Source organism: Lemur catta, chromosome 7 (assembly GCF_020740605.2).
Source record: "Lemur catta isolate mLemCat1 chromosome 7, mLemCat1.pri, whole genome shotgun sequence".
Lineage (NCBI taxonomy): Eukaryota > Metazoa > Chordata > Mammalia > Primates > Lemuridae > Lemur > Lemur catta.
The window spans coordinates 35430649-35455978 of NC_059134.1; the positions used below are offsets into that span (position 1 = coordinate 35430649).

The window sequence follows — 25330 nt, forward strand, 5'->3', positions numbered from 1 at the left end:
ATAGTATAAGCTTTCAATAAATGTTAGCTGTTGTTACAGAAAAAGTTCTTTACTACAAGATAAAATCAATTTTTTTCTTGGAATATAGACTTTTTTTCCTTTCAAATAATCAGAACTTAATGTATTGTTTTCTCCACTATGGCAGTAGAGTATTTTTGTCTTTTTGATAAGATATATACTATAAGCAAATGAGTGCTTATGACCATGAAAACCTACAGCATCCCAGTGAAGACTCTGTGAACCTCAGAAAGTCTCTCACACTATTTCCCCATCCACAGAGTTCTTACCTTTGCTGCAGGTGCAGTAGGAACTGCAGCCTCATTATCAAGCACCTTGGGGCGTGAGTGAAATTTCTCTTCCGTATCACTGATATTGGGCTTGGAATGCAGCTTGGAAACACACTGTCTAAATTTATTAATTCCTTTGGGCAAGAACATTACTCTGTATAATCCATATTAAATGACATACATATATATGTAAGTGCTTTACATATATATATGTGTACATTTTTATTTTATTTTATTTGATTTTGAGACTCTGTTGCCCAGGCTGGAGTGCACTGGCATCATCATAGCTCACTGCAACCTCAAACTCCTGGGCTCAAGCCATCCTCCTGCCTTGGCCTCCCAAAGTGTTGGGATTACGGGTGTGAGCCACCACACCCATCCTTAATACATTTTTAAACAAACTATTAAATGTATGTTCTAATGTTTTACATAATTACAGTGACATTTGTTCTGAACCAAAAATATGGCAAATAAAAGATTTTGAACATTTTGAGAATTTTTAAAATTTTGACTTTTTATTTTGAAATAACTTTAGACTCACAAAAGAGTTGCCATAATGATACAGAGTTTCTGTATATCCATTACTCAGCTTCCCCTAAAATTAACATGTACATAGCCATGGTACAGTTACCAAAACTAAGAAATGAACATTTGTATACTACTACTAACAAACTACAGACTTTATTAGGATTTCACCAGTTTTGTTTCCCTGAATGTCCTTATTCTGTTTCAGAGTCTAATCTAAGATGTTAGGTTAAATTTTGTGGTTATGTCCTTTAGTTTCCTCTGATCTGTGACAATCTCTTGTCTTTCCTTTTCTTTCATAACCTTGACACCTGTGGAACGTCCCTCAATTCAAGGTTGCGTGATGGTTTTCCCTTGATTACATTGAGGTTATGAAGTTTTGGGGAAAATGCCACAGAGGTAATGTCACCTTCTTGGTGCATTATATCAGGATACAGTATGATATTGATATGTCTTTTTATTGGCAATTTTAACCTGATCACTTAGTTCAGGTGATATCTGCCAGGTTTCTATTATTTTTTTCCCCTTTGTGCTTAATAAATATTTTTGTGGGAGATACTTTGAGGCTATTTATCCTCAAAGTATCCTGCTTCTCTCTGAACTTTCTAACTAATGTTAGTATGCATTCATGGATCCTGCTTGCAACAATTAATTGTGTGGTTTTCTAATGGTGATTTTTATATTTCCTTCACTTTTTTTAAAGTTTACAAATTGGAATTCTCCTGTAAAGAAGAGTTGTTTCTTCTTCCCCATCTATTTATTCAATCATTTATTTGTATCAGTATGGGTACATATATATTTGTTTTATTCTTTGGGTTATCATCCAATATTATCATTATTTATTTTGTTGCTCACATTGTTCCAACTTTGGCCATTGGGCGCTCTTTCTGGTTGGTTCCTGTGTCCTTTTGGAATGTTTCCATTTTATTTATTTTTTACTTAATACATTCTTACCCTAGGTCTATCTCATACTTTCCCTGCCCCAGCCCTGGAGTCTCTAAAAGCCCTGGTTCCTTTCATTAGAGAATGGTATTTAGAAACCAAGATCTGGGTGGTATAGGTTCTCTTTGCAAGGAAATATATGCATATATAATAACCCATGTATACACACAATGATATTTCTTTATCCATCTATCTGTATTTATATTTTAAAAAAGCATGAATTTATGCTGATGACTTGTTCTGAGAGCCCCCAGCTAAATTGGGGTTCCATTGCCAGAGCAGCTAGCACCCCTACTCTAATGGGAAATGAAGGGGAGCAGGATGCATGTGTTTACAGTATGATTCTCACAGGATACTTCTTTTACTTGGAGGTAAACTAACGTCTAGTTGTCTGACCCGTGCCTGGGGTCCTTCACACGGGACACTTGTTTATACTGGCAGCCACCCTTACGGCTCTTGTTTGACCCACGTCCAGTTTGTGCCTATCACTTTGGCGCTGGGATTTCAACCTTGTGCTCTCCCCGGAGTTCTGGGGAAAATCATGCCTGGGGCAGCCCCTGGTTCTTCAGATGGGAGGTGCAAATTCAATATAGTGCCACTGAATCAGGAGGGCAGTCTTCTGTCCCCACGTCTCACGAGGCAGGAATGAAGACTCAGGCAAAGAGAGAGAAAGTGTGCTGGGCGGTTAGCAGGACATACAAAGGAATAGAGTGTGGGCCAATTTAAGTTCACAGGCAAATGCCTGAATGGTCCATTTAAAGGAAGAGGCAGGAAAGCGGGGAGCCCAGTCAGCTAGATGGGAGAGACATCTCTAAGCTCTTACATTTGGCCACTGGCTAGAGCCATTTGGTGCGGTGCAGAACTGGAAACTGTGTCAAGGGGACTGAGCCCTGCTTCTGGCATGAGAAAGTTAACTTGTCTTCAAAATGGATGCTGAGCAACATAAAATTATAAGAATTCTCTACATACCTCCAACTTCAATCCAGCACCACAGATTTTATTCTAGCATTCTCCCTTTCTGGGAAAGGCAAAACTGTAGAAAGAAAAACCGGATCAGTGGTTGCTCAGATGTGTATGAGGGAATTTTTGGCACGATAGGGCTGCTCTGCATGGTACAGTAGTGTTGGATACACAACTGTATGCACTTGTCACCACCTATAGAATTGTTTTCCACAAAGAGTGTATTTTACTATATGCAACTAAGAAAAATATCAACCAGGATGTTGGGGGAATGCAACATGAAATGCAGATTGTGACAAGTGAATTTAACTATGTTAAGTTTATGTCAAAAACCATACTGAAAGGGGTGAAGAAGAGAGGAGCTGACCTTAGTAACTTTGTTTTTGTTTCTTTTTTGGGGGACAGGATCTTGCTCTGTTGCTCACGCTGGAGTACAGTGGCGTAATCATAGGTCACTGCAACCTCCAACTCCTGGACTCAAGCGATCCTCCTGCCTCAGCCTCCCGAGTAACCAGGACTACAGGTGTGTGCCACCACACCCAGTTAATTTTACGCTTATAATGTGTTCTTAGAGTGTAGCAAAGTTTTTGGCACATAGACAGTACTTAATATTTAATAAATGAAACAAAAATGGCAAGACCATTTATATACTGCAAATGAGAAGCAAAGCAAAATTCATTCCTGAGATATGAATTTCATAAATCTCCTTCAGTATACTTGACTATAACTAATAGTTAATTAAACATTTATGTAGTACTGATCTTTTATTGATAGATTGGTGAACAAGAGAAGTCCAGAAAAAGAATGTCCAAAGGAGAAGAATTTCTCAGTGTATTTCCAGTACCGTCAATGGGAGAGGTATGTGGACTGACAGCTTCACTGGCATTCCTTGCCAGTGCAGGTCAGATTTTGATCCCCTTCCCCATGAACCTGGACTTGGACAGAGGGTAGGTGGCAAAGCAGGGTAGATGATCTTCTTGTTTCTCATCACTTCTTCTAGACCTGTGTTTCTCAACCTTGGCTGCCCATTAGAATTCTTTGGAGAAGCTTTAAAATCTAAAATCCCAAGCTGCACTCACGTATGATCAAAGTATCAGTATTTTTTAAAGCTCCCCAAGTGATCCCAGTGTTCAGCCAAATTTATATTTCTAGAACTTTGTTTTCCAAAGTGTGGTCCATGGAGTGGTAGCATTGGTATTACCTGGGTCCCACCTGAGCCCTACTGAATTAGAAAATGTATTTACCAAGATCAGTAGGTACGAGGAAGCATGCTAAAGTTTGAGAAATGCTGTTCCAGACCATTGTTCCTTTCTTCTTCCTAAAAAGCCCCGTCCACTTTGAAATATATGACGTGAGAATATTCTATTTTACTTTCTCACCTCTCTGTTTAGATTCATTAACCTTCATTCCAGAAGCTCCTCACAATTCATTGAAGATTTTATTAGCATCTGGCTTATTTTCTCTTACACTACTGTGCTTATTTTCATTTCTGGTGATTTCAACATCCACATAGACAATCCATCCAATGCCTTGGCAATTCAGTTTCTTGGCATCAGTGATCTTCATATTGGCTTTCCCTTCCTCCCTGCCTCATATCCTTGTCACTCCAATAATATTAATCGTATATAAGGCCTTTGTTTCATGCTGCTTTCTGGGAAATGTAGGCTGAGATGCTTGGTAGAAACTCAACCCTAGCCAAATCCAACTACTATTTGAGATGAATGGACAAAGACTGGTACAAAACACAACTCAAATACCTCAAGTTTCTCTATTACAATTCATTCTCCAGCTTTGTGAGATAAATTCTCTCTCCTCAAATCTTCTACTTTTCTTCCCTCTCCTCATTCAGTGGATGACTTTGCTTCTTATTTAACAGAGAATAAAAGCTAGTAGAAGAGAACTTCCTCATATTTCTGGTGCCATATCTCCAAACTACCTGCTTCTGTACTCACATATCTATCTTCCCTGCACAGTTCTCCTATATAAGGCCAACTTCTCCCCTTGCACTAAAGCCTAATCCCCATTACCTACACAAGGACTTTGCTCCTGCAGACATGGTTCTTGCTCCTGCATCATTCTTAACTGCATATAAGTGTGCTATCTGTAATAAAGGATCTGACTCCATTTCTTTGATGTTTGACTGCTGACAGCTTTTAAGCTTCACCTCTCTCTCTTCCCCTCTGCTCCATAGCTGGCATGCTAATAAGAAAGCCCAGGTGCTTTTTCCTTTGTCTCTAGTAGAGATTCAAATCAGGAGATTCAAGCCCCAGCTTGCACAAAGAAACCCTCAACCTGCCTCCACCCTCCAACCATAATAAAACCCCGGGCTGGTCTCCTTTCCTTTTCCAGGTCTCTCAAGCCATTTCAGCCCTGCTTGTGAGGCCTGACCGGCTGTGCCCAGAAACTCCAATCATGTTATGTTAGTAATAGAATTTTCATACCTTCTTGTGTGTGGTATCATCAGTCTCCACGTTGGAACCAAATTTTGGGTAGGGGTCCACCTGCTTCTGAAGAATGGATGCAACATTATAATATCTCTCACCTTAAAAAATATATTAGCCAGTATTTAAGTTAGATTGTTTCAACAGAAATTAAAAATAAAAGTGGCTTAAACAAGGTAGTTTATCTCTTGTTCACATAAAACTTCTAGCTGGTGTGGTGATTCTGCTCTATAATGTCATCGGGGGCTCAGGTTTCTTTCATCTAGCTTTATTCTCCACCAGTGCCAGCTATGAGCTACGACTGCATGGTACAGTGATACACCGTAAGTCTGCATTCCAGCCAGCACGGAGAAGGAAGAGGTAGAAAGGGAAAAGGAGGGTTTTCTCCTTCTCTTTAAGGGCACAATTCCAAACTTAGTCATATAGCTATTTTTAGCTGAAAGAGAGGCTGGGTAACATTGCTTTTATTCTGGTGGCTAGGTACCTCTAAAACAAGTTTTGTTACTAAGGGAAAAGGGGGAGAGTGAATATTAGAGGACAACTAGCAGTCTCTGTTCTCCAGGTCTACCCTTGACTCTACATCCCTGTGGTAGGTAGAATAATGCCTGCCCATTCCCCCACCACCAGGATGTCCATTTCCTAATCCCAGAACCTGTGGATATGTTAGGTTACAGGGCAAAGGGGAATTAAGGTTGCCGATTGAATCAAGTTTTCTAATCAGCTGATCTTAAAACAAATGTCTAGGATTATCCAGGGGGAATCAGTGTAATCAGAAGGGTCCTCAAAGGTGGAAGAGGGAAGCAGAAGAGGATATCAAAGAGATGTATTGTGAGGATTTGACCCACCATTGTGGCTTTCAAGGTGAAGGAAATGAGCCTTGAACCAAGGAATGCAGGTGGCCTCTAAAAGCTAGGAAAGGCAGGGAAACAGACCCTTCCCTCCCTCCAGAAAGGAGCACAGACCCACCTACACCTTGATTTTAGTCCAGTGAGACCAGTGTCAGATTTCTAACCTCCAGAATTTCAAGATAATAAATTTGTGATTTTTAAAAGCAATTAAGTTTGTGGTTATTTTTGTAAAGCAATAGGAAATTTATATAGATTTTGTACTTGAACTAGGGTGCTCCTGTAATAAATACCTAAAAATATGTGAATGTGGCTTTGAAATTAGGCAGTGGGCAGAGGCTGAAAGAATTTTGAGGAGCATGGTAGGAAAAATCCAGATTGCCTTGAACAAACTGTTAGTAGAAATATGGATGTTAATAACTCTGCTAGTGAGGACTCAGAAGGAGTGAAGAGTAGAGAAACCATGTATCATTTTGGAGAATACTTAAGCCATCACGAATAGACTGTTGTTAGAATATGGATATAAAAGGTGCTGCTGCCAAAGCTCAGAAGGAAGTAAGGAACATGTTATTGGAAACTTGAGGAACGGGGATCTTTGTTATAACGTGGCAGAAAACTTAACGGAATTTTGTCCTGAAGCCATGTGGAAAGTGAAACTTATAAACAGTGAAATCAGACAGTTAGCTGAGGATATTTACAAGCAAAGTGTTGAAGGTGCAGCCTGGTTTCTTCTTGCTGCTTATAGTAAAATGCCAAAGGAAAGAGATAGGTTGAGGAAACTGTAAAATAAAAGGAAATATGACTTGATGATTTAAGAAATTCCCAGCCTAACAAGTTTGCAAAAGATGCTAAAATTGAAATTCACTGTCAGGATAGAAAAAGGCAGTGGTGTGGCTATAAAAAATTTTGCTATTACCACAGAAAGATCAAAAGGTCAGAGTGTTTGGTCCTAAAACATGCCATAAGAAGGTTAAGTATGTGACTAATAGATGTCCTCGGCTATCTCTTCAGAGGTCAAAAATAGGGGTATGACTTTCTGGGAGGAGCCTCTTGTCTAATGCAGTGAATTCCTAAAACATACACAGAAGACCCAGAAGTTTCATGAGAATTTTATATCAGCAGAAACACTGTCAGCTTGGACTGAAAAGGACAGAGAGAGTATGAAATGAAAGAAAATTATCTGATATTGAAACTTCTACAGGCAGGTAGCAGGCTAATAAAACTACTCTTCTGCAAACATGTGCTACCTTTCATGAAAAAGAAAGGATGGCCCAGAGAGTGAAACAGAGAATCAGAGCGGGGGGGCCTTGAATAACAGAGGGCCATTCCCAGACCTTAAACTTAATTAGTTTGTGTGTGGGAATTTTGAAATTTCTTGGAACCAGTGACTCCCTTTTTCCTTACATTAATCTCCCTCTTTGAACACAAATGTCCATAACCGTTGTCTTATGCATGTCCCACCACTGTATTTTGGGAGTATGTAAATTAGTTCTTGAGTTTCACAGGTTCACAGATGGAGAGGAACTGTGCCCCAGGATGGATTATATCCAGAGGCCCACCCATACCTGGTTTATTTATTTATTTATTCTTTTGAGACAGAGTCTCGCTCTGTCTCCCTGGCTAGAGTGCAGTGGCTTCATCATAGCTCACTGCAACCTCAAACTCCTGGGCTCAAGTGATCCTCCTGCCTCAGCCTCCTAAGTAGTTGGGACTACAGGTGTGCACCACCACACCTGGATAATTATTTTTATTTTAAGTAGAGATGGAGTCGTGCTTTTGTTCAGGCTGGTCTCAAACTCCTAAGCTCAAGTGATCCTCTTGCCTTGGCCTCTCAGAGTGCTAGGATTACAGGCATGAGGCACTGTGCCCAGCTCATACTTGGTTTAGATGATTAGATTTAGGACTTTTGATCTGTTAATATTTATTTTTAATTACTTATTATTATTATTAATTTGGAGACAGGGTCTTGCTCTGTCACTCAGGGTAGAGTGCAGTGTCCCAATCACAGCTCACTGTAACCTCAAACTCCTGGGCTCAAGTCCTACTCCTGCCTCAGCATCTCCAGTAGCTAGGACTACAGGTGTGCACCACCATGTCTGGCTAAGTTTTTAAAACATTTTTTGTAGGGATGGGGTTTCACTATGTTGCCCACTTCTGACCTCAAGTGATCCTCTCACCTTGGTCTCTCCCAAAGTGCTGGGATTAAAGGCATGAGCCACCATATCTGGCCCTTGATCTGATGATATTTAGATGAAATTTTTGACTTTGAGTTGATGGTATTATGGCATAAGGTCTTCAGAGTCCTTGGGATGGAGTGAATGTATTTTGTACGTGGGATTGACATTTATCTTTGGGGGCCAGAGGGTGGATAATGGTAGATAAAATAATGGTGCCCCAAAATGTTCACCCCCTTACCCATGAATATATTATGTTAAGTAGTATATTAATTTCTTATTTCTGCTGTAATAACTTACCACTGATTTTATGTCCTAAAGCAACTCAAATATATTATGTTAATGTTCTAAAGGTCAGAAGTTTGAAATCGGTTTCACTGGGCTAAAATCAAGGTGTTGGCAGGGCTGTGTTACTTCTAAAAGCTTAAGGAGAGAATCTGTTTCCTTACCTTTTCCCACTTCTAGAGGCCACCTGTATTCCTTGGCTCGTGCCTCTTCCTCCACCTTCAAAGCCAGCAGTGTAGCACCTTCAAATTTCTGACTGACACTGACTCTCCCACCTTCCTCGTTCAGTTATAAGGATGCTTGTGATTACACTGGATCCACCTTGATAATCCAGGATAATATCCCCATCTCAAGATCCTTAACTTAGTCATATCCACAAAATTCCTTTTGCTTTTTAAGGTCACATATTCACAGATTCCAAGGAGAAAAATGTGGACATCTTGAGGGACCATTATTCTGTCTACTAATTGCATTTTGCCTAACTTTTAAGTATATTACCATAAAGTTACCAATAAATTCCTGTTATTATCCTGTTATTATCTTTTTTTCTACTCTTTTTTGAGCCCATTACAATCAGGTTTTCACCCCAATATTCCACTGACTCCATTTTTGTCAAAGCCATCAATGACCTTAAGGTAGCCAAATCCAATAGGTTTTTCTCAGTCTTCATCTAACTCAAACTTATTATTAGCTTTTGAGCCAATTGATTTCTCCCTGCTTCTTGAAACAATTTCATGTTTGACTTCTTAGAACTCTTCTTTAGCTACATTCTCTTTACAGGAGATCTCATGGCTATAAATACCATCTATATACTGACGGTTTTCAAGTTATATGTGCAGCCAGGACCTCCCCGCTGAATTCCAGACTTGCGTGTCTAACTGCCTGTTCAATATGAATATCACCACATGTGATAATGGCATGTCAAAACCTAAGAATTGATTTTTAACACCCACCTGTTTCTTACCTTGTATACTCCATCTCGGTAAGTGGTTTCATCATTCACACAGCTACTCAGGCCAAAAACCTTTGGAATCATCCTGGATTCCTCCTTTTTTCAATACTTTATATTCAATCTATCAGAAAATAAGGATTTCAAAGTATATTCTATATTTCCTCACTTCTTGTTACCACCATCATTATTAATCTGGTTTATGCCATAAACTCTCACTTAGATTATTGCAAAAGCTCTTTAATTGGTCCCCCTCCCTAAATACTGGCCACCTCCTTGCCTCCTCTGGTGTATTCTCCGGACACTAGACAGAGTGATCCTTTTAAAAGGATCAAGCATACTCTTGTATCAGGGTCCTTTGCACTTACTCCCTCTATGTAGAATGCTAGTCTCTTACTACCACCAAAGTTAGCTCCCTCACTTCACTCAAATCTCTGCTCAAATGACTCCCTCTCAGACACCTTCTTTGACCACTCTACCTCTCTATCTAAAATAGCACTCTCATCACTCTCTATTCCCCTACCATGCTTAGTTTTCATTAGTTCATTATAGACTATACATATATATTCTCTACTAAAATATAAGCTTTATGATGGCAATTAATTTGTTTTTATCCCTAACACATAGAGTGGTACCTAACATATAACATGGGTTTGAAACATTGAATGATTGAATATTTTCTTTTTTTTTTTTTGAGGCAGAGTGTCACTTTGTTGCCCGGGCTAGAGTGAGTGCCGTGGCATCAGCCTAGCTCACAGCAACCTCAAACTCCTGGGCTTAAGCGATCCTACTGCCTCAGCCTCCTGAGTAGCTGGGACTACAGGCATGCGCCACCATGCCTGGCTAATTTGTTCTGTATATTTTTAGTTGTCCAGCTAATTTCTTTCTCTTTTTAGTAGAGAGGGGGTCTCGCTCTTTCTGAGGCTGGTCTCAAACTCCTGACCTCGAGCAATCCACCCGCCTCGGCCTCCCAGAGTGCTGGGATTACAGGCGTGAGCCACCGTGCCCGGCCTGAATATTTTCTTTTATTCATTATTTTGATATGCCACTATGTGCCCTGACCATTTTAATTCCTAAAGGCACAGAAATTAATGATTATCTCTACCTTCCAGGAGCTCTTAATCTAGAGGAAGAGGCATATATGTATACAAATAAATTCAGTTCAGGTACAAAGAACATAATTTGTATAGAGGAGGTAGTATAGAGGATTATTTAAAAGAAAAAAACAGAGGAAGTTCTACCTGAACAGGATTTAAAAGAATGAATGACAGTATATCAGGCAGATGTAAATAAAGTGTGGTGTGGAGGAGCCCTTCCAAGGTGAGGGTGTAGTGCATGCACAGACAAACAGGTATGAAATAGCAGGTTTTATTTGGGGAATTATAAGTGGTTTTGTATATTAGAATAACTGGTACGGTGGGAAAGGTGATAAAGATGATGCTAGGTAGGAAAGGAAGACTCAAAATATGAAGAGCCTTATATGTCATGCTAAGGAGTGCAGATTTTCTCCAGTAGCTAAAGGGGAAGCTCTGAAAACTTTTGAGATGAGATTAATATGATGGATTTTCACTCTGGCCATTTCATTCACACTTTAGATATGCCATTGGAAGTGAGAAATTCAGCTTAAAATAGTCTTGGATTAGAGCCTGAAGTAAAAATATTTGGGGGAAAATAAAAGGATGCATGAGGCTATCATAATTCTATGAAAAAATTTAAAATAATACAACTTTTAGCTTGCTTCTACACATCACAAAGCAGACTTCTAATATATATCTGGTTTCCCAAGTAGACATTAAGGAAAAGAACATACTGGTCAGGTGACTCAAGTAATCCAACTGGAATTGCAGTTTATTTTTTATTTTTACCTTTCAGTTCCTTGTGGGTTCTGCTAGTGTGGTCAGTTTTTTAGAGACGAATCACTCCTGGATAAAGTGGTAACATTAATTGCTGAACATGCAGAGTTCATAACAAGAGCCATTGGTAACATTTCCAATGTTTCCAAGTACAGAGATCCTGCAAAGTCTTAAATAGCTTAGCTATTTATGTGGGCTGTTATTAATAATAAACCTTTTACATCACTATATAAAAATTTAAAGAGTTTATTAGGAATTTCAGAAAACAAAGCTTTATAACTATAGCTAATACATAATTTGAATAACAAAATATTCTTTTTGTTTTTAAATAGAATAAACTTGTATCTAGTAGCATGCTTATTGAAAACCATGAAGTATTTCCATTCATTAAAATATATTTATCAATAAAATACATAATAAAGTATAATTTATAGCATAAATGTAAACTAATCATTTTATCTCTATTACCTATGTTATGATTTACCTTTATTTTACAGTTATAATGTTTTAAATCATTAACAAATACAGAAATATGATATATTTACAGGAGATCTGAAAAATAATGATTCTATTTAATAGTTACTGTTATACTTCATCAGTATTTTCTTTGCAATCTGGATCCAACATCAGGAGATAGACTGGTCCTTGGCTGGGTGTTCTGTAACATAGTTGCAAAATATTCTTTTATTGTAGTATTCATAGACTTGAACAGATAGATCTCTTTACGGGTTATAGATTTTAATAAGACTAAACTCATAATTCAAATTCTCAAATGTTACATATACATCAATCTCAACAAAACTGAGTACCCCCTTCTATGTAAGACATCATACTAATTATAATAATTCATGACTTTCACTTCTTGCTATTGGTAAAATGTGCCCAAGAGGTGCTTTCTAAATAATCTACTGTGTAAATGGTCAAAATTTAATAGTATTATTTTCTACAGTAAGCACTTGGAACCCATATCATACCCTATAGATACTTTTTAACAACATATTTTGGGCTAAAGAAGTAGGTTGCTTGGCAGGGTAATTATATAAAAGTCATTAAATTTATTTTGTTTTAAAAAGAAATAAAATACTATAAAATGAAAATTCTGCTTCTAAGAGTCACAGTGTTTACATTGAAAATCAGAATCTAAGCAACGGCAAGTCTCTTGAGTATGCACTGCAGCTACCCTATTATATTGTATTGTTTGCACGTTGTCTCTATTAGAATGCAAATTACTTTTCCTCTTTTTAGTTGCAGCCCTAACAGAGTGCTTGACACATGGGAAGAACTCGGGGCAATGCCTGTTCAATGAATAAGGAGAACAATACGATAACTTCCTGAAAAAGAAAAAGTTAGACTTTATGGTTGCCAAAAGGGAGAAATTCTAAATTTTGGGTAGCACAAAGCTTGGGCTGAAAAAGCCTTCTCAGAAGGATGACACTGGAGATAAGTTCTGAAGAATAAATGGGAGACAGGCAGGTAACGGAGGAAGTCCTGTGGGACAGTGAGAGCAGCCTGGGCCCTTGGAAGCATGCAGCCCTGTCAACGACTCAAGTGTGTAAGTTATGAGCTGGGGAACAACTGAAGGTAAGTCTGGAAATGCAGCTTTTTAAAGTTTATCTGTTAGGTGATAGGTAAATACTAAAGTTGGCTTTTAAGCAGGAGTGTGCTATGTTCATATCTGGGTTTTAAAGAGATTATTCTGGCAATGGTGGTGTGAAAGATGCACTGGAAAGAGCAAACCTGGATGCTTAGAAATGGTCCAGATGAAACATAATACTTAAAAAAAAATTTCAATAGATTTAGGGAGTAGAAGTGGTTTTTTGATACATGGATGAATTATATAGTGGCAAAGTCAGGGCTTTTAGTGTACCTGTTACCTGGATGGTATACATTGTACATGATAGGTAATTTTTGATCCCCTGCCCCACTCCCACCATACCCCTTCCAAATCTCCAAAGTTTATTAAACCACTCTGTATGACCATGTGTATGTCTGGTTAAGCTCCCACTTATAAGTCAGTACATGCAGTATTTGTTTTTCCATTCCTGAGGTACTTCACTTAGAATAATGGCCTTCAGTTCTATCCAAGTTGCTGCAAAAGATGTTTTTTTTTCATTCTTTTTTATGGCTGAGTAGTATTCCATGGCATATACCACATTTGCTTTAGCCACTCATCAGTTGATGAGCACTTAGGTTGTTTACATATCTTTGCAATTGTGAATTGTGCTGTGATAAACACATGACTGCATGTGCCTTTTTGATATAATGACTTCTTTTCCTTGGGTAGACACCCAATGGTGGGATTGCTGGATTAAATAGTAGGTCTACATTTAGTTCTTTGAGGAATCTCCATACTGTTTTCCATACAGGCTGAACTAATTTACATTCCCACCAACAGTGAATAAGCATTCCCTTTTCAGTGCTTCCGTGCCAATGTCTATTGTTTTTTGATTTTTTAATAATGGCCATTCTGACGGGGGTAAGGTGGTATCTCATTATGGTTTTAATTTGCATTTCCCTGATGATTAGTAATGCTGAACATTTTTTCACGTTTTTTGGCCATATGTTGTATCTCTTCTTTTGGAAAATGTCTGTTCATGTCTTTTGCCTACTTTTTAATGGGGTTGTTTTTTTTTCTTGCTAATTTGTTTGAGTACCTTGTAGATTCTGGATATTAGTTCTTTGTAAGATGTATTTTCTCCTATTCTGTAGGTTGTCTATTTGCTCTGTTATTACTTTTGCTGTGAAGAAACTTTTTAGCTTAATTAAGTCCTATTTATTTATGTTTGTTTTTTGTATCTGTTTTTGGGGTCTTAGTCATAAATTCTTTGCCCAGGTCAATGTCCAGAAGATTTTTTTTTTATTTCAAAATATTACGGAGGTACAAATGTTTAGGTTACCTATATTGCCTTTGCCCTGCCAGAAGAGTTTTTCATAAATTTTCTTTTAGAATTTTTATGGTGTCAGGTCTTACACTTAAGTCTTTAATTTATCTTGAGTTAATTTTTGTGAATGGTGAGAGATAGGGATCCAGTTTCATTTTTCTGCACGTAGCTCTCCAATTTTCCCAGCACCACTTCTTGAATAGGATGTCTTTTCCTCAGTTTATGTTTTTATCTGCTTTGTCGAAGATCAGTTGGTTGTAGCTATATGGTTTTATATCTAAGTTCTTTATTCTGTTCCATTGATCTATGTGTCTACTTTTATACCAGTAGCATGCTGTTTTGATTACTATAGTTTAGTAGTAAAATTTGAAGTTGGGTAATGTGATGCCTCCAGATTCTTTTTTTTTTTTTTTCCCCGCTTAGGATTACTATGGCTATTTCAGGTGTTTTTGGTTCCAAATGAAGTTTAGGGTTATTTTTTTCTAGGTCTGTGAAATAAGACATGGGTATTTTGATGGGAATTGCAGTATGGACATTTTAACCATGTTGATTCTGCCAATCCACGAGCAAGGGATGTTTTTCCATTTGTTTGTATCATCTGTGATTTATTTCATCAATGTTTTATAGTTCTCTTTATAGAGATCTTTCACTTCCTTGGTTAAGTATATTCCTAGGTATTTTATTTTCTTTGTAGCCCCTGTGAATGGCATTGATTCCTTTATTTGATGTTCAGTTTGATTCTTCTTAGTATATAGAAATGCTACTGGTTTGTGTACATTGATTTTGTGACCCGAGACTTTGCTCAATTTATCAATTCTAGGAGTCTTTTGGTGGAGTCTTTAGGGTTTTCCAGATGTAAGATCATATTGTTGGCAAACAGGGATAGTTAGAGCTCCTCTTTACTGATTTGGATGCCCTTTATATTTCTTTCTCTTGCATGATTGCTCTGTCTAGAATTTCTAGTACTATGTTGAATAGAAATGGTAAAAGTGGGCATCCTTGTCTTGTTCCAGTTCTTAGGGGGAATGCTTTCAACTTTATGTCATTCAGGATGATCTTGGCTGTGGGTTTGTCATATGTGACTTTTATTATTTTGAGGTATATTCCTTCTATGATTAGTTTGTTAAGGTTTTTATCATGAATGTTGCTGGATTTTATTGAATACTTTTTCTGCATCTATTGAGGTGATCATATGGTTTTTGTTTTTAATTCTATTTATGTGGTGAATCACATTTATTGATGTGCATATACTGAACCATCCTTGAATCCCTGGGATGAAACCCACTTGATCATGGTGAATTATATTTTTGATGTGCTATTGGATTCATTTTGCTAGTATTTTGTTGAGGATTTTTGCATCTATGTTCATGAGGGATATCAGTCTGTAGTTTGCTTTTTCTGTTGTGTCTTTTCCTGGCTTTGGTATCAGAGTGATACTGGCTTCATAGAATGAGTTAGGAAAGATTTCCTCCTTCTCAGTGTTATGGAATAGTTTCAGTAGGATAGGTACCACCTCTTCTTTGTGGGTCAGATAGAATCTGGCTATGAATCCAACTGGTCCTGGGCTTTTTTTCCTGTTTGGTGATTTTTTTATTACTGATTTAATCTTGCTACTCATTATTGGTCTGTTCAGGATTTCTATTTCTTCCTGAATCAAGCTAGAGAGGTTGTGGGTTTCCAGAAAAATATCCATTTCCACTAGATTTTCTAGTTTGTGTGCATAGAGGTGTTTGTAGTAGTATTGGATGATCTTTTGTATTTTTGTGGTATCAGTTGTAAGAGACATGATACATTCTTAAACTAAGATACTATCAGTAGGAATGAAGAGAAGTAGATGGATTTGAGATGTATTTAGGAAGATTTATTGAGTAGGAGTATGGGAGAATGAGAAGCCTGGATAGACAAATGTTTCTGTCTGGGAAATTTGGTGGATGATGATGCCATTAATTGAAAAAGGATAATAAAAGGTAAAACAGATTTTGTAGGGGAAAGTGTAAATCCTAGTTCTCCAATGAACAACTCTGAAACCTTGGGAAAATTACTTGATGTCTCTAGTTCAAGAATATTAAATAAAAGAGAATAAGTGGGAAGCCATTTGACACTGTACTTTTTAATAGTAGGAACTCAGTAAGTATAAGTTTCCTTTCTTCTTTCTAATTATATCTCAATAATGTTCACTTACCATTAAACAATACTAATTTATTAAATATTAACACTTATTAAAAGGCTTTGGAAGAACTCCAGAAACAGTGGCATTTTTTTGTGGAGTATAAAACAATGCTTTGATATATTAGACAAAAAGTTTCAGGTTCAAATAAATCACTGCATTTGTATTGCAGTCTGAAAAAGGTAGATAATTTGTCTATCCAAAGACCAAGTATAAAAGAGTCATAAAAAGTCAAATAATTTCTAAGTATTTAGTATGCACAAGTTTCTACGAAGTAGATAGGTAGGTTAAAAACAATTTAGGTCTCAAGAATGTACAGTCGACCCTTGAACAACATAGGTTTGAAATGCACAGTTTCACTTATATGCACAGGTTCACTTTTTTTTTCAATAAACATTACACTGAATGGGCCTGTCTCTCCTGCCTCCCCTTCCACCTTCTCCACCTCTGCCAGCCATGAGAGAGCAAGACCAACCCCTCTACCTCCTCCCCCTCCTCCTCAGCCTACTCAACATGAAGATGATGAGGATAAAGACTTTTATGATGATCCAGTTCCATTTAATAAATAGTAAATATATTTTCTCTTCCTTACGATTTTCTTAATAACATTTTCTTTTCTTTAGCTTACTTTAAGAATATGGTATATAATATATATAACATACAAGATAAATGTTAATTGACTGTTTATATTATTGGTAAGGCTTCTAGTCTACAGTAGGTTATTATTAGTTAAGCTTTTGGGGAGTCAAAACTTATACATGAATTTTCGACTACATGGGGAGTTGGCACCCTTAACCCCACATTGTTCAAGGGTCAACAGTAGTTCCAAGGAAGATTATTCACTTAGAAAGAAAACTAACAAAAATGTCTGTGGACTATAAGTACAAAACCTGAGATACTACAGTATTAAGGGGAGAGGAGGGTGAGAGCATTGTAAATTGGATTGGTTATGGAAGACTTCATGGAGTAAGTGACATTAAGTTGGTGCTTAAATGGGTTGGATTTGGAAAGTAGAGCAAACAAAAACTAAAACATTAATGTGCACTTAGGAATTAGGCATGAACATAAACAAATCCTGAAAAAACATGGAGGAAGAATAGAGTATTGCAAACTTGATGGGCAATATAGTAAACATGCTTGGCTGGAATGGAAGATTCATTGTGTAATGAGAAGTAAGAGGAAAGGAAGGTGGGATTACAAAGTTTCTTAGAATAATTCCAAATTTTTACAAGGAAAAATTATGTTTTGCATGTAAATTTCATTTATGTAATTTTGGGAATGTTAAATTTTTGGAGACAATTTAAACAAATAAGATGATCAGAATAGTGACAATAATGATAATGTAACATAACATGTATTTAGCATGTACTGTGTTACAGGCACTGTTTTAAGATCTTTACATGGGTGATTATCTTACATAACCCTCACACTTACTATATGAGGTAGATGATGATTATTATTAAGATGAATATGAGTGCCCAATGAAGGGATATGGGAAACGGTGGGTTGTAATTTTTTCTCTTAATTCTTCTGAAATCAAAGACTTGCACTTGCTTTAAGCAGTGGTAGAGCAAGCAGTTAATTGCCTGAGCTATGAGAGACACTGAGAAGATTTTTCTGCCCCCAAATATTTCTCTCACTCAAGTGTTAAAGTGTCTGAAATTCTGTTAGAAGTTCATTATTGTTCTTTCCAGATACTGATTTTAAATGATTTAAAGGTTTTAAATGTTTTAAATGATTTGTCATTTATAAAAATTAATGATGAACATCTTAGCAGGAATGAATACATCAGCTCACTTCCCAGACTGAGAGAAGCCTAAATCAACACAACTATGTGCTGTAAGGGAAAAGACACCCAAAGGACAATAGGATGGGGGAAATAGCCCAAAGGAAAAAAAGTGTGCATGTGTTGGCGCGGTGGTGGATAATTCTGAGTTGGATCCTAGATCATAGAAATAAGACAGCCACAGAGGACATTTTTTTCAGACAACTGGGGAACTTTGAATATGGAATGTGTATCAGATAACAATATTGTATCAATATTAAATTTCTTGGTATCATGATTATGTAGGAGAATGTCCTTGTCCTTAGGAGAACATGTATGTTGAAGTATATGGGAAGTATCATGATGTTTGTAATTTACTTTCAAATAGTTCATAAAAGTATATGTTTCTTTGTGTATATGAATATAACTCTATTCCATCCATCCTTCCATCCATCCATCAGATAAAGCAAACATGGCAAAATGTCAGCAATTGGTGAACCCAAGTAAAGATTAAAATAAAAGAAAATAAAAATTACAGAAAAAAGACAAGAATAAAATATCTAAATCTCCATGCAAGATATGGTGAACAAAGCAAGTTGTTTAAACAGTCAGTTAATAATTCTTTGATTTTATACCATTTTCCCTGAAAATAAATGGAAGGTTCTGACTTATGCTAGTGATGTTGTTAAAAATGAGAGAATAATCTATTTGGAAATAGAAACTGGAGAAAGCTAACGTTTACCATTATAAACTGTAAAAAAGTTGCAAGCTAAAAATGATTTCAAGCCTACCAGCAGTCCCCAATCAAGACCATTAACTTTTTAGTTATTTGTTACTCTAGCTATATACTCTAGCACAGTGCACCAATGTGCACAACAGTGTAATTTCTTGATGAGATGACTTTCTATACTGAGTAGTATTTACTATTCATGCTCAGTTGTCTATGGTTAGTACACTGTTTTCAAGTTGAGTTGAAGTGTCTAGAAGAGCGATACTAATCACTTACAGGTATTCAAGTTGAGTTGAAGTGTACAGAATGATCTTAGTCATTATAGGTATTATCTCACTAAAGTGAAATAAGAATCATCATAGTGAATAATAAATGTCATAAATATCATAACTTACAGAAAACTGTCACATTCAAAATTCGGGTGCAGAAAAATTATCACTGTAAAAATTACTTTACTTGCTGAATTGGTGGAGATGAAAAATTGAGAGAAAAGCCAATCTAGTATCTAAAAAGTAGCTATGAAAAAAATCTATCAGGAATTAAAGTGACTGTTGCCAAAAGAGTTATGTCTAAAAATCACAGCATTAAAAATGCCAAAGGCCACTTTTGTTCTTGGAATCATGTACCCAGAGTTAAATAATAAGCTTCATGAGGGCAGAAACAGCCTCTTACTTAATATTATTTACTGTTGTACCCAGAGTATAGCAAGACCTTGAAACATGGGTAAGAAATTCTTGCATAATCTATTTTTTCCTGTCAAAATTTCAGAACTGAGAGCACATGATAAAAAACATCGGGCAAGTATCCAATCAATTCTCTGACAAAACATTCCTTTGTTGAACAACTAAATTGAGAATTGTGAGAGTACAGATGGTATTTTTTTTCCTCCTGTGTGAATTATTTTATTTCAGCATATATATTACAGGGGTACAAATGTTTAGGTTACATATATTGCCTTTACTCTACCCAAGTCAGAGCTTCAAGCATGTCCATCCCCAGACAGTTAGTATCTTAGTTTGAGGACATCCCTTCTTTCTTTGATAAACTTAAATGTCTCCTGATCACCTCCAGCCAGATACAATTTCTTCCTTCTGTGGTTTCTTAACATTGTGCCTCACATAGTTTTATTTTACCTTATATTGCAGTTATTTGTATTACTATCTGTGTGTATGTCTTTCTCCCTATTAAATTGCAAAGTCCTGAATGTAATGGACTGTTTTTCATCTATGTGTGTATTTTTACCAGAATCTAGTGCTAAGGCAAAAAATAAAAAAAAGTTCAGAATAGTAATATCTATTTTTTTTTTTTGAGACAGAGTCTCACTCTGCTGCTTGGGCTAGAGTGCCATGGCGTTAGCCTAGCTCACAGCAACCTCAAACTCCTGGCCTCAAGCGATCTTCCTGCCTCAGCCTGAGTAGCTGGGACTACAGGCATACACCACCATGCCTGGCTAATTTTTTCTATTTTTAGTACAGACAGGATCTTACTCTTGCTCAGGTTGGTCTTGAACTCCTGAGCTCAAGCGATCCTCCCGACTTGGCCTGTCAGAATGCTAGGATTACAGGTGTGAGCCAACGTGCCCAGCCTACAATAAAAATTTGATTGAGGAAAAAAACCCTAAAAACCAATCTCAAGAAATATTAATATTAATACAGGGTTCTTACCTGTATTGATATGTACATAAAATCATGAAATTTCCTAAAATAAGGAAAAAAGAAATTCTTCAAATACTTACCAGAAATGGTATTATTTGTAAAGTATTTTTGATGGATGGATTTTTGCAAATGGTTTCTTGTACATCTGAAATAATTATACCACAATACAAAAATAATTTAGTTACATATATTTAAAGAGAAGAATGCCTAAAGAATCAAATATTAAATTCTGATGTGTCCAAATATTCAAAATTAAGTAAGAGGCTTTTTTTCCCCATTAACCCCAGAAATAGTTTTTATATTAGGTCCGAAAATAGAGCAATTTGATCAGAAACAATTACATAAAACTTATGTTAATAAGAGAATTCCTAGTACTTTGACCATTATATAATCATATTTATTTAAGTGTTTTCTTTTTCCTTTTTTCTTGTTTTTAAATCCAAAAATGAATTTCATCCTTGTAGCCTCTCAGGATAAAAGAGATGTTTATTTAGTTATTAAGGCATAAGAAATTGAATAATTTAGTCAATGCCTGCCTTTTCAATTTTTAGGTTTTTGTCCATACAATAGGAAGCATCTGAGCAAAATAAAAATAATTCAGGCAGAATCTTTTATATGAAGCATTTAAATAAGTAGAAGTATCATATAGAAGTAAAAATCCTCCAATTATTGACTTGAGGTTTTTATTCTTTATCTGCATAATTTTTATATCTTTATAGCCTTAGTTTTGTTGTTTTTGTGGTTGAAGCTTCCTGCTTTTTATTAATATATTATTTTAAAATTTAATTTTAATTTTAAAATTAACATACATACAAAGAATGTATAAAACATACATGCATATTTTAATTAATAAGGCTAATGTCTGATTAAGGCTAATGTCTGTGTAATCACCTAGATTAAGAAATTTGAACATCATCACTATCCTAGAAGCTTCCTGGAGCTCCCTGCCTCTCCAATGCCCTACAGATTGTATTCTCTTCCCTCAACCAAGGAGGTAACCAACCCACTATATTGACTTTGTTTCTTTGTCATTCTAGCACATATGTATACATCCCTGAAAAATAATATTATTTAATTTTATCTGTTTTGGGACTTCACATAAATGGAATTGTACCATCTTTCTTTTCCTGTGATTTGCCTTTGTTTGCTTAAAATTATATATTTTTAGATTCATCCATGATGATGTGTGTAGCTATAGTCTATTCATTTTCCTTGCTGAATAATATTTCATCAGATGAATATACCAAGTTTAGATATTTTATAGTTTTGGTTTTTACAAACAGTGATGATTTCTATATACTTGTACATGTCTCCTGATGGACATATGGAGGATTTTCTTTAGGGTAGGCATCTAAAAGTGAAATTGCTGGGTTGTAAGGTATGCTCATGTTCAACAGAACTAGTGGTGGCAAAACATTTCCTAAAGAGATTGCACCAATTTACACTCCTGCCAGCATTATATAAGAGATGCTATTGCTGCACATCTTTATTAACACATAGTATTGCCAGCCTTTGAAACTTCTACCTAATGAGTATCTCATTATTTTAACTTGTATTTTTCTATTACTAGAGAAATTGAGCATCTTTCAATATTTATTTTCATTTGTGCTTCCTTTGTTGTGAAGTCCCTGTTCAAATCTTTTTTCCCCATTCTATTGGGCTGTCTTTTTTCTTATTGATTTATAATTTTTTACATATTTTGAATGAGTCCTTTATGTGTTACATTTTCTTTTACTTTGTGACTTGCCATTTCATTGTTTTAATGTTTTCATATTAAGAGAAGTTTGTAATTTTAAAATGATCAAATTTATTAATTTTTCCTTTATGGATTATGTTCTTTGTGCTCTACATAAGAAATCCTTTCTTACCCCAAGGTTAAAGATATTCTCTTATATTATCTTCTATAAGCTTTATATATTTTCTTTCACATTAAATCTTTAATCACCTTGATTTTTGTGTGTGTGATTTGTGGTAGGAGTTCAATCTGTTTTCTTTCTATTTAGTATTATTTCAATATGGAGTTTGAAACAAGCTGTTTCAGACAAACAGCTTGTCTGAAAATAATCCTAGAAGTTTATCATACCTTTTCTGGAAATGTGCTATCTGGGATCCAAGAACAGGTCTTCACCCCAAGTGAGAGGGACTGTACCTAAATTCAACTTCCCATAAGATCACTAGCTCCTTCTTCCCAGCAAAAAAGGATGCAAGTTCTCACACTGGAATTCTAATTACATGTTTATTAGACTAGTCTATATTGTTCCACAGCTCTTGGATGCTTTGTTTTCTGTTTTTGTCGCCACTTTTTTGTTTTTTTCTTTGATGTTTCAGTTTGGAAAATTTCTATTGACCCATCTTCAAATTCACTGATTCTTTCCTTAGCTGTGTTGACTGTACTGATCAGCACATATAAAACATTTTCCATTTCTGTTATAGTGCTTTTATTCCTCACATATCTGTCACACCCACCCCCTGCAATGTTCCTGCTCCCCTCTCAGATTTGGCTTTCCTCTGTGTATGCACAATAGAAAGGATCTCTCTCTATGCTCCTGCCTGTCTCCTAGCAGATTTCCATTGCTTGTTACTTGATATACTTGTTGGCCTGGTGGTGGTGGAATAGGGGAGTTTTTCTGTTGTCCTGGTCCAGGCTCAGTTTTAAACAGACCTGTGTGCCTTCTCTGTCCTCATTCTCCTGGCAGTTAACTTTGCCTTGTATCTTTGGCAGGTTTTGTGCAAGAGAATTTTGTGCCTTTCCTCAAATAGTAGGATACCTGTAATGGTCTTTGCCATTTTGGACTGTTTCTTGCCCCTATCCCAGGGGTCAAGGCTTTTTTCTTTTATCTTTCCCCTATCCCCAATAAGTCTTTACCTATGCCTTGAGGGGATTCAACAAGGTTTGCTGCCTCTGCCCCAGCACCTTATGGTTTTTATTCTGCAGGGGGCAAGGTTCTGCATGGGCTTCATGCCCTTCCTACAGCAGTGGGAGGCCCAGAATAGTTTCTCTGGTCTCTTGCTCTGCATCTTATCTTTCTAATGAACACACAGTGTAGATCCATGGAGAAGAATCTGTGAGTAGGTGTAAATTTCCCTTGTGCCTGAAGCTCCCAGGGGTTATACATTCTCACAATAATCCACATTCATCCTTTAGCAATCTATTGAAAATTTATTTCAGAATATTATAGGGGTACAAATGTTTTATTTACATGAATTGCTTATGTACTGCTTGAGTCAAAGTTGTAAGTGTGCCCATCACCCAGATGGTGTACATTGTACTCATTAGGTATGATTTCACCCATCTCCTCCCCCTTCCCACCTGTATGATTTCCATTGAGTTTAACTTCCTTCTGTGCACATGAGTGCTGATTGTTTGCTTCCAATTTAATAATCAGTACATGTGGTACTTGCTTTTCCATTCTTGCAATACTTTACTTAGGAGAATGGTCTCCAGTTCCATCCAGATTGTTGCAAAAGGTATTAACTCATTTTTTATGGTTGAGTAGTACTCCATGGTGTACATATACCACATTTTATTAATCCACTCATGAATTGATGGGTACTTGGGTTAATTCCACATCTTTGCAATTGTAAATTGTGCTGCAATAAACATTCTAGTGCAAATGCCTTTTTGATAAAATGACTTTTTTTCGTTTGGGCAAATACCCAGTAGTGGTATTGCTAGATCAAATGGTAGGTCTGCTTTTAGTTCTTTGAGGAATCTTCATACCATTTTCCATAGAAGTTGCACTAGTTTTGCAGTCCCACAAACAGTGTATAAGTGTTCCTTTCTTTCCACATCCACACTAGCATCTATTGTTTTGGGACTTTTTGATAAAGGCCATTCTCACTGGGGTTAGGTGATATCTCATTGTGGTTTTAATTTGCATTTCTCTGATGATTAGTGATATTGAACATTTTTTCATGTTACTGGCCATTAATCTATCTTCTTTTGAAAAGCTTCTGTTCATGTCTTTTGTCCACTTTTTAATGGGATTGTTTGTTTTTTTTTTCTTGCCAATTTGCTTGAGTTCTTTGTAGATTCCTGGTTATTAACCCTTTATTGGATGTCTAACATGCAAATATTTTCTCCCATTCCATAGGTTGTCTATTTGCTCTGTTGCTTGTTTCCTTGGCTGTGCAGAAGCTTTTTAATTTAATCATTTATTTTTTTTGTTGCTGTGGTTGACCTTGGGGATCTTCTTCATAAATTCTTTGCTAGGGTGATATCTAGAAGAGTTTTTCCAAGATTTTCTTCTAGAATTCTTATGGTTTCATGTCTTAGATTTAAGTCTGTTATACATCTTAAATTAATTTTTGTGAGTGGTGAGAGATATGGATCCCATTTAAATCGTCTACATGTAGCTATCCAATTTTCCCAGCACCATTTTATTGAATAGGGATTTTTTTCCCCAGTGTGTATTGCTGTCTACTTTGTCAAAGATCAGATGGCAATATGTAGATGGTTTTATATCTGGGTTCTCTGTTCTGTTCCATTCGTCTACATTTCTATTTTTGTGCCAGTACCATGCTGTTTTCGTTACTCCAGACCTGTAGTACAGTTTGAAGTCTGGTAAAGTGATGCCTCCAGATTTGTTCCTTTTGCTTAAGGTTACTTTGGATATTTGGGCTCTTTTCTGGTTTTAAACAAAGTGTAGAATTATTTTTTCTAGATCTGTGAAAAATGACATTGGTATTTTGATGGAGATTGCATTTAATCTGTAAATCACTTTGGGTAGTAAGGACATTTTAACAATGTTGATTCTGCCCATCCATGAGCATACGTTTTTTCATTTTTTTACATTGTCTGTAATTTCCTTCCTAAGTGATTCATAATTCTCTCTGTAGAGATCTTTCATCTTCTTCATTAAATATATTT

The 25330-nt window shown here is 36.4% G+C and overlaps 1 protein-coding gene and 1 long non-coding RNA gene across 5 annotated transcripts in view; both read right to left on the reverse strand.

The window, feature by feature from the left end:
* Positions 1-2739: 2739 nt before the first annotated feature.
* Positions 2740-9521, reverse strand: LOC123641674. Its single transcript, XR_006736328.1, has 3 exons — positions 9413-9521; positions 5156-5221; positions 2740-2787 (listed from the first exon to the last, which is right to left on the reverse strand). It is a non-coding gene; the product is annotated as an uncharacterized LOC123641674 (long non-coding RNA).
* A 2092-nt stretch (positions 9522-11613) lies between these two features.
* Positions 11614-25330, reverse strand: part of CEP126 (centrosomal protein 126) — a 73615-nt gene continuing 59898 nt past the window's right edge. For 3 of the 4 annotated variants that reach the window (XM_045556862.1, XM_045556859.1, XM_045556857.1), the window contains 2 exons: positions 20541-20605; positions 11614-11919 (listed from right to left, as the gene is read on the reverse strand). In XM_045556862.1, the coding sequence (XP_045412818.1) occupies positions 11857-11919; positions 20541-20605 (128 nt within the window). In that variant the 3' untranslated portion in view covers positions 11614-11856. The remainder of the gene's footprint in view (positions 11920-20540; positions 20606-25330) is intronic. The other variant, XM_045556861.1, reaches the window with a different exon arrangement.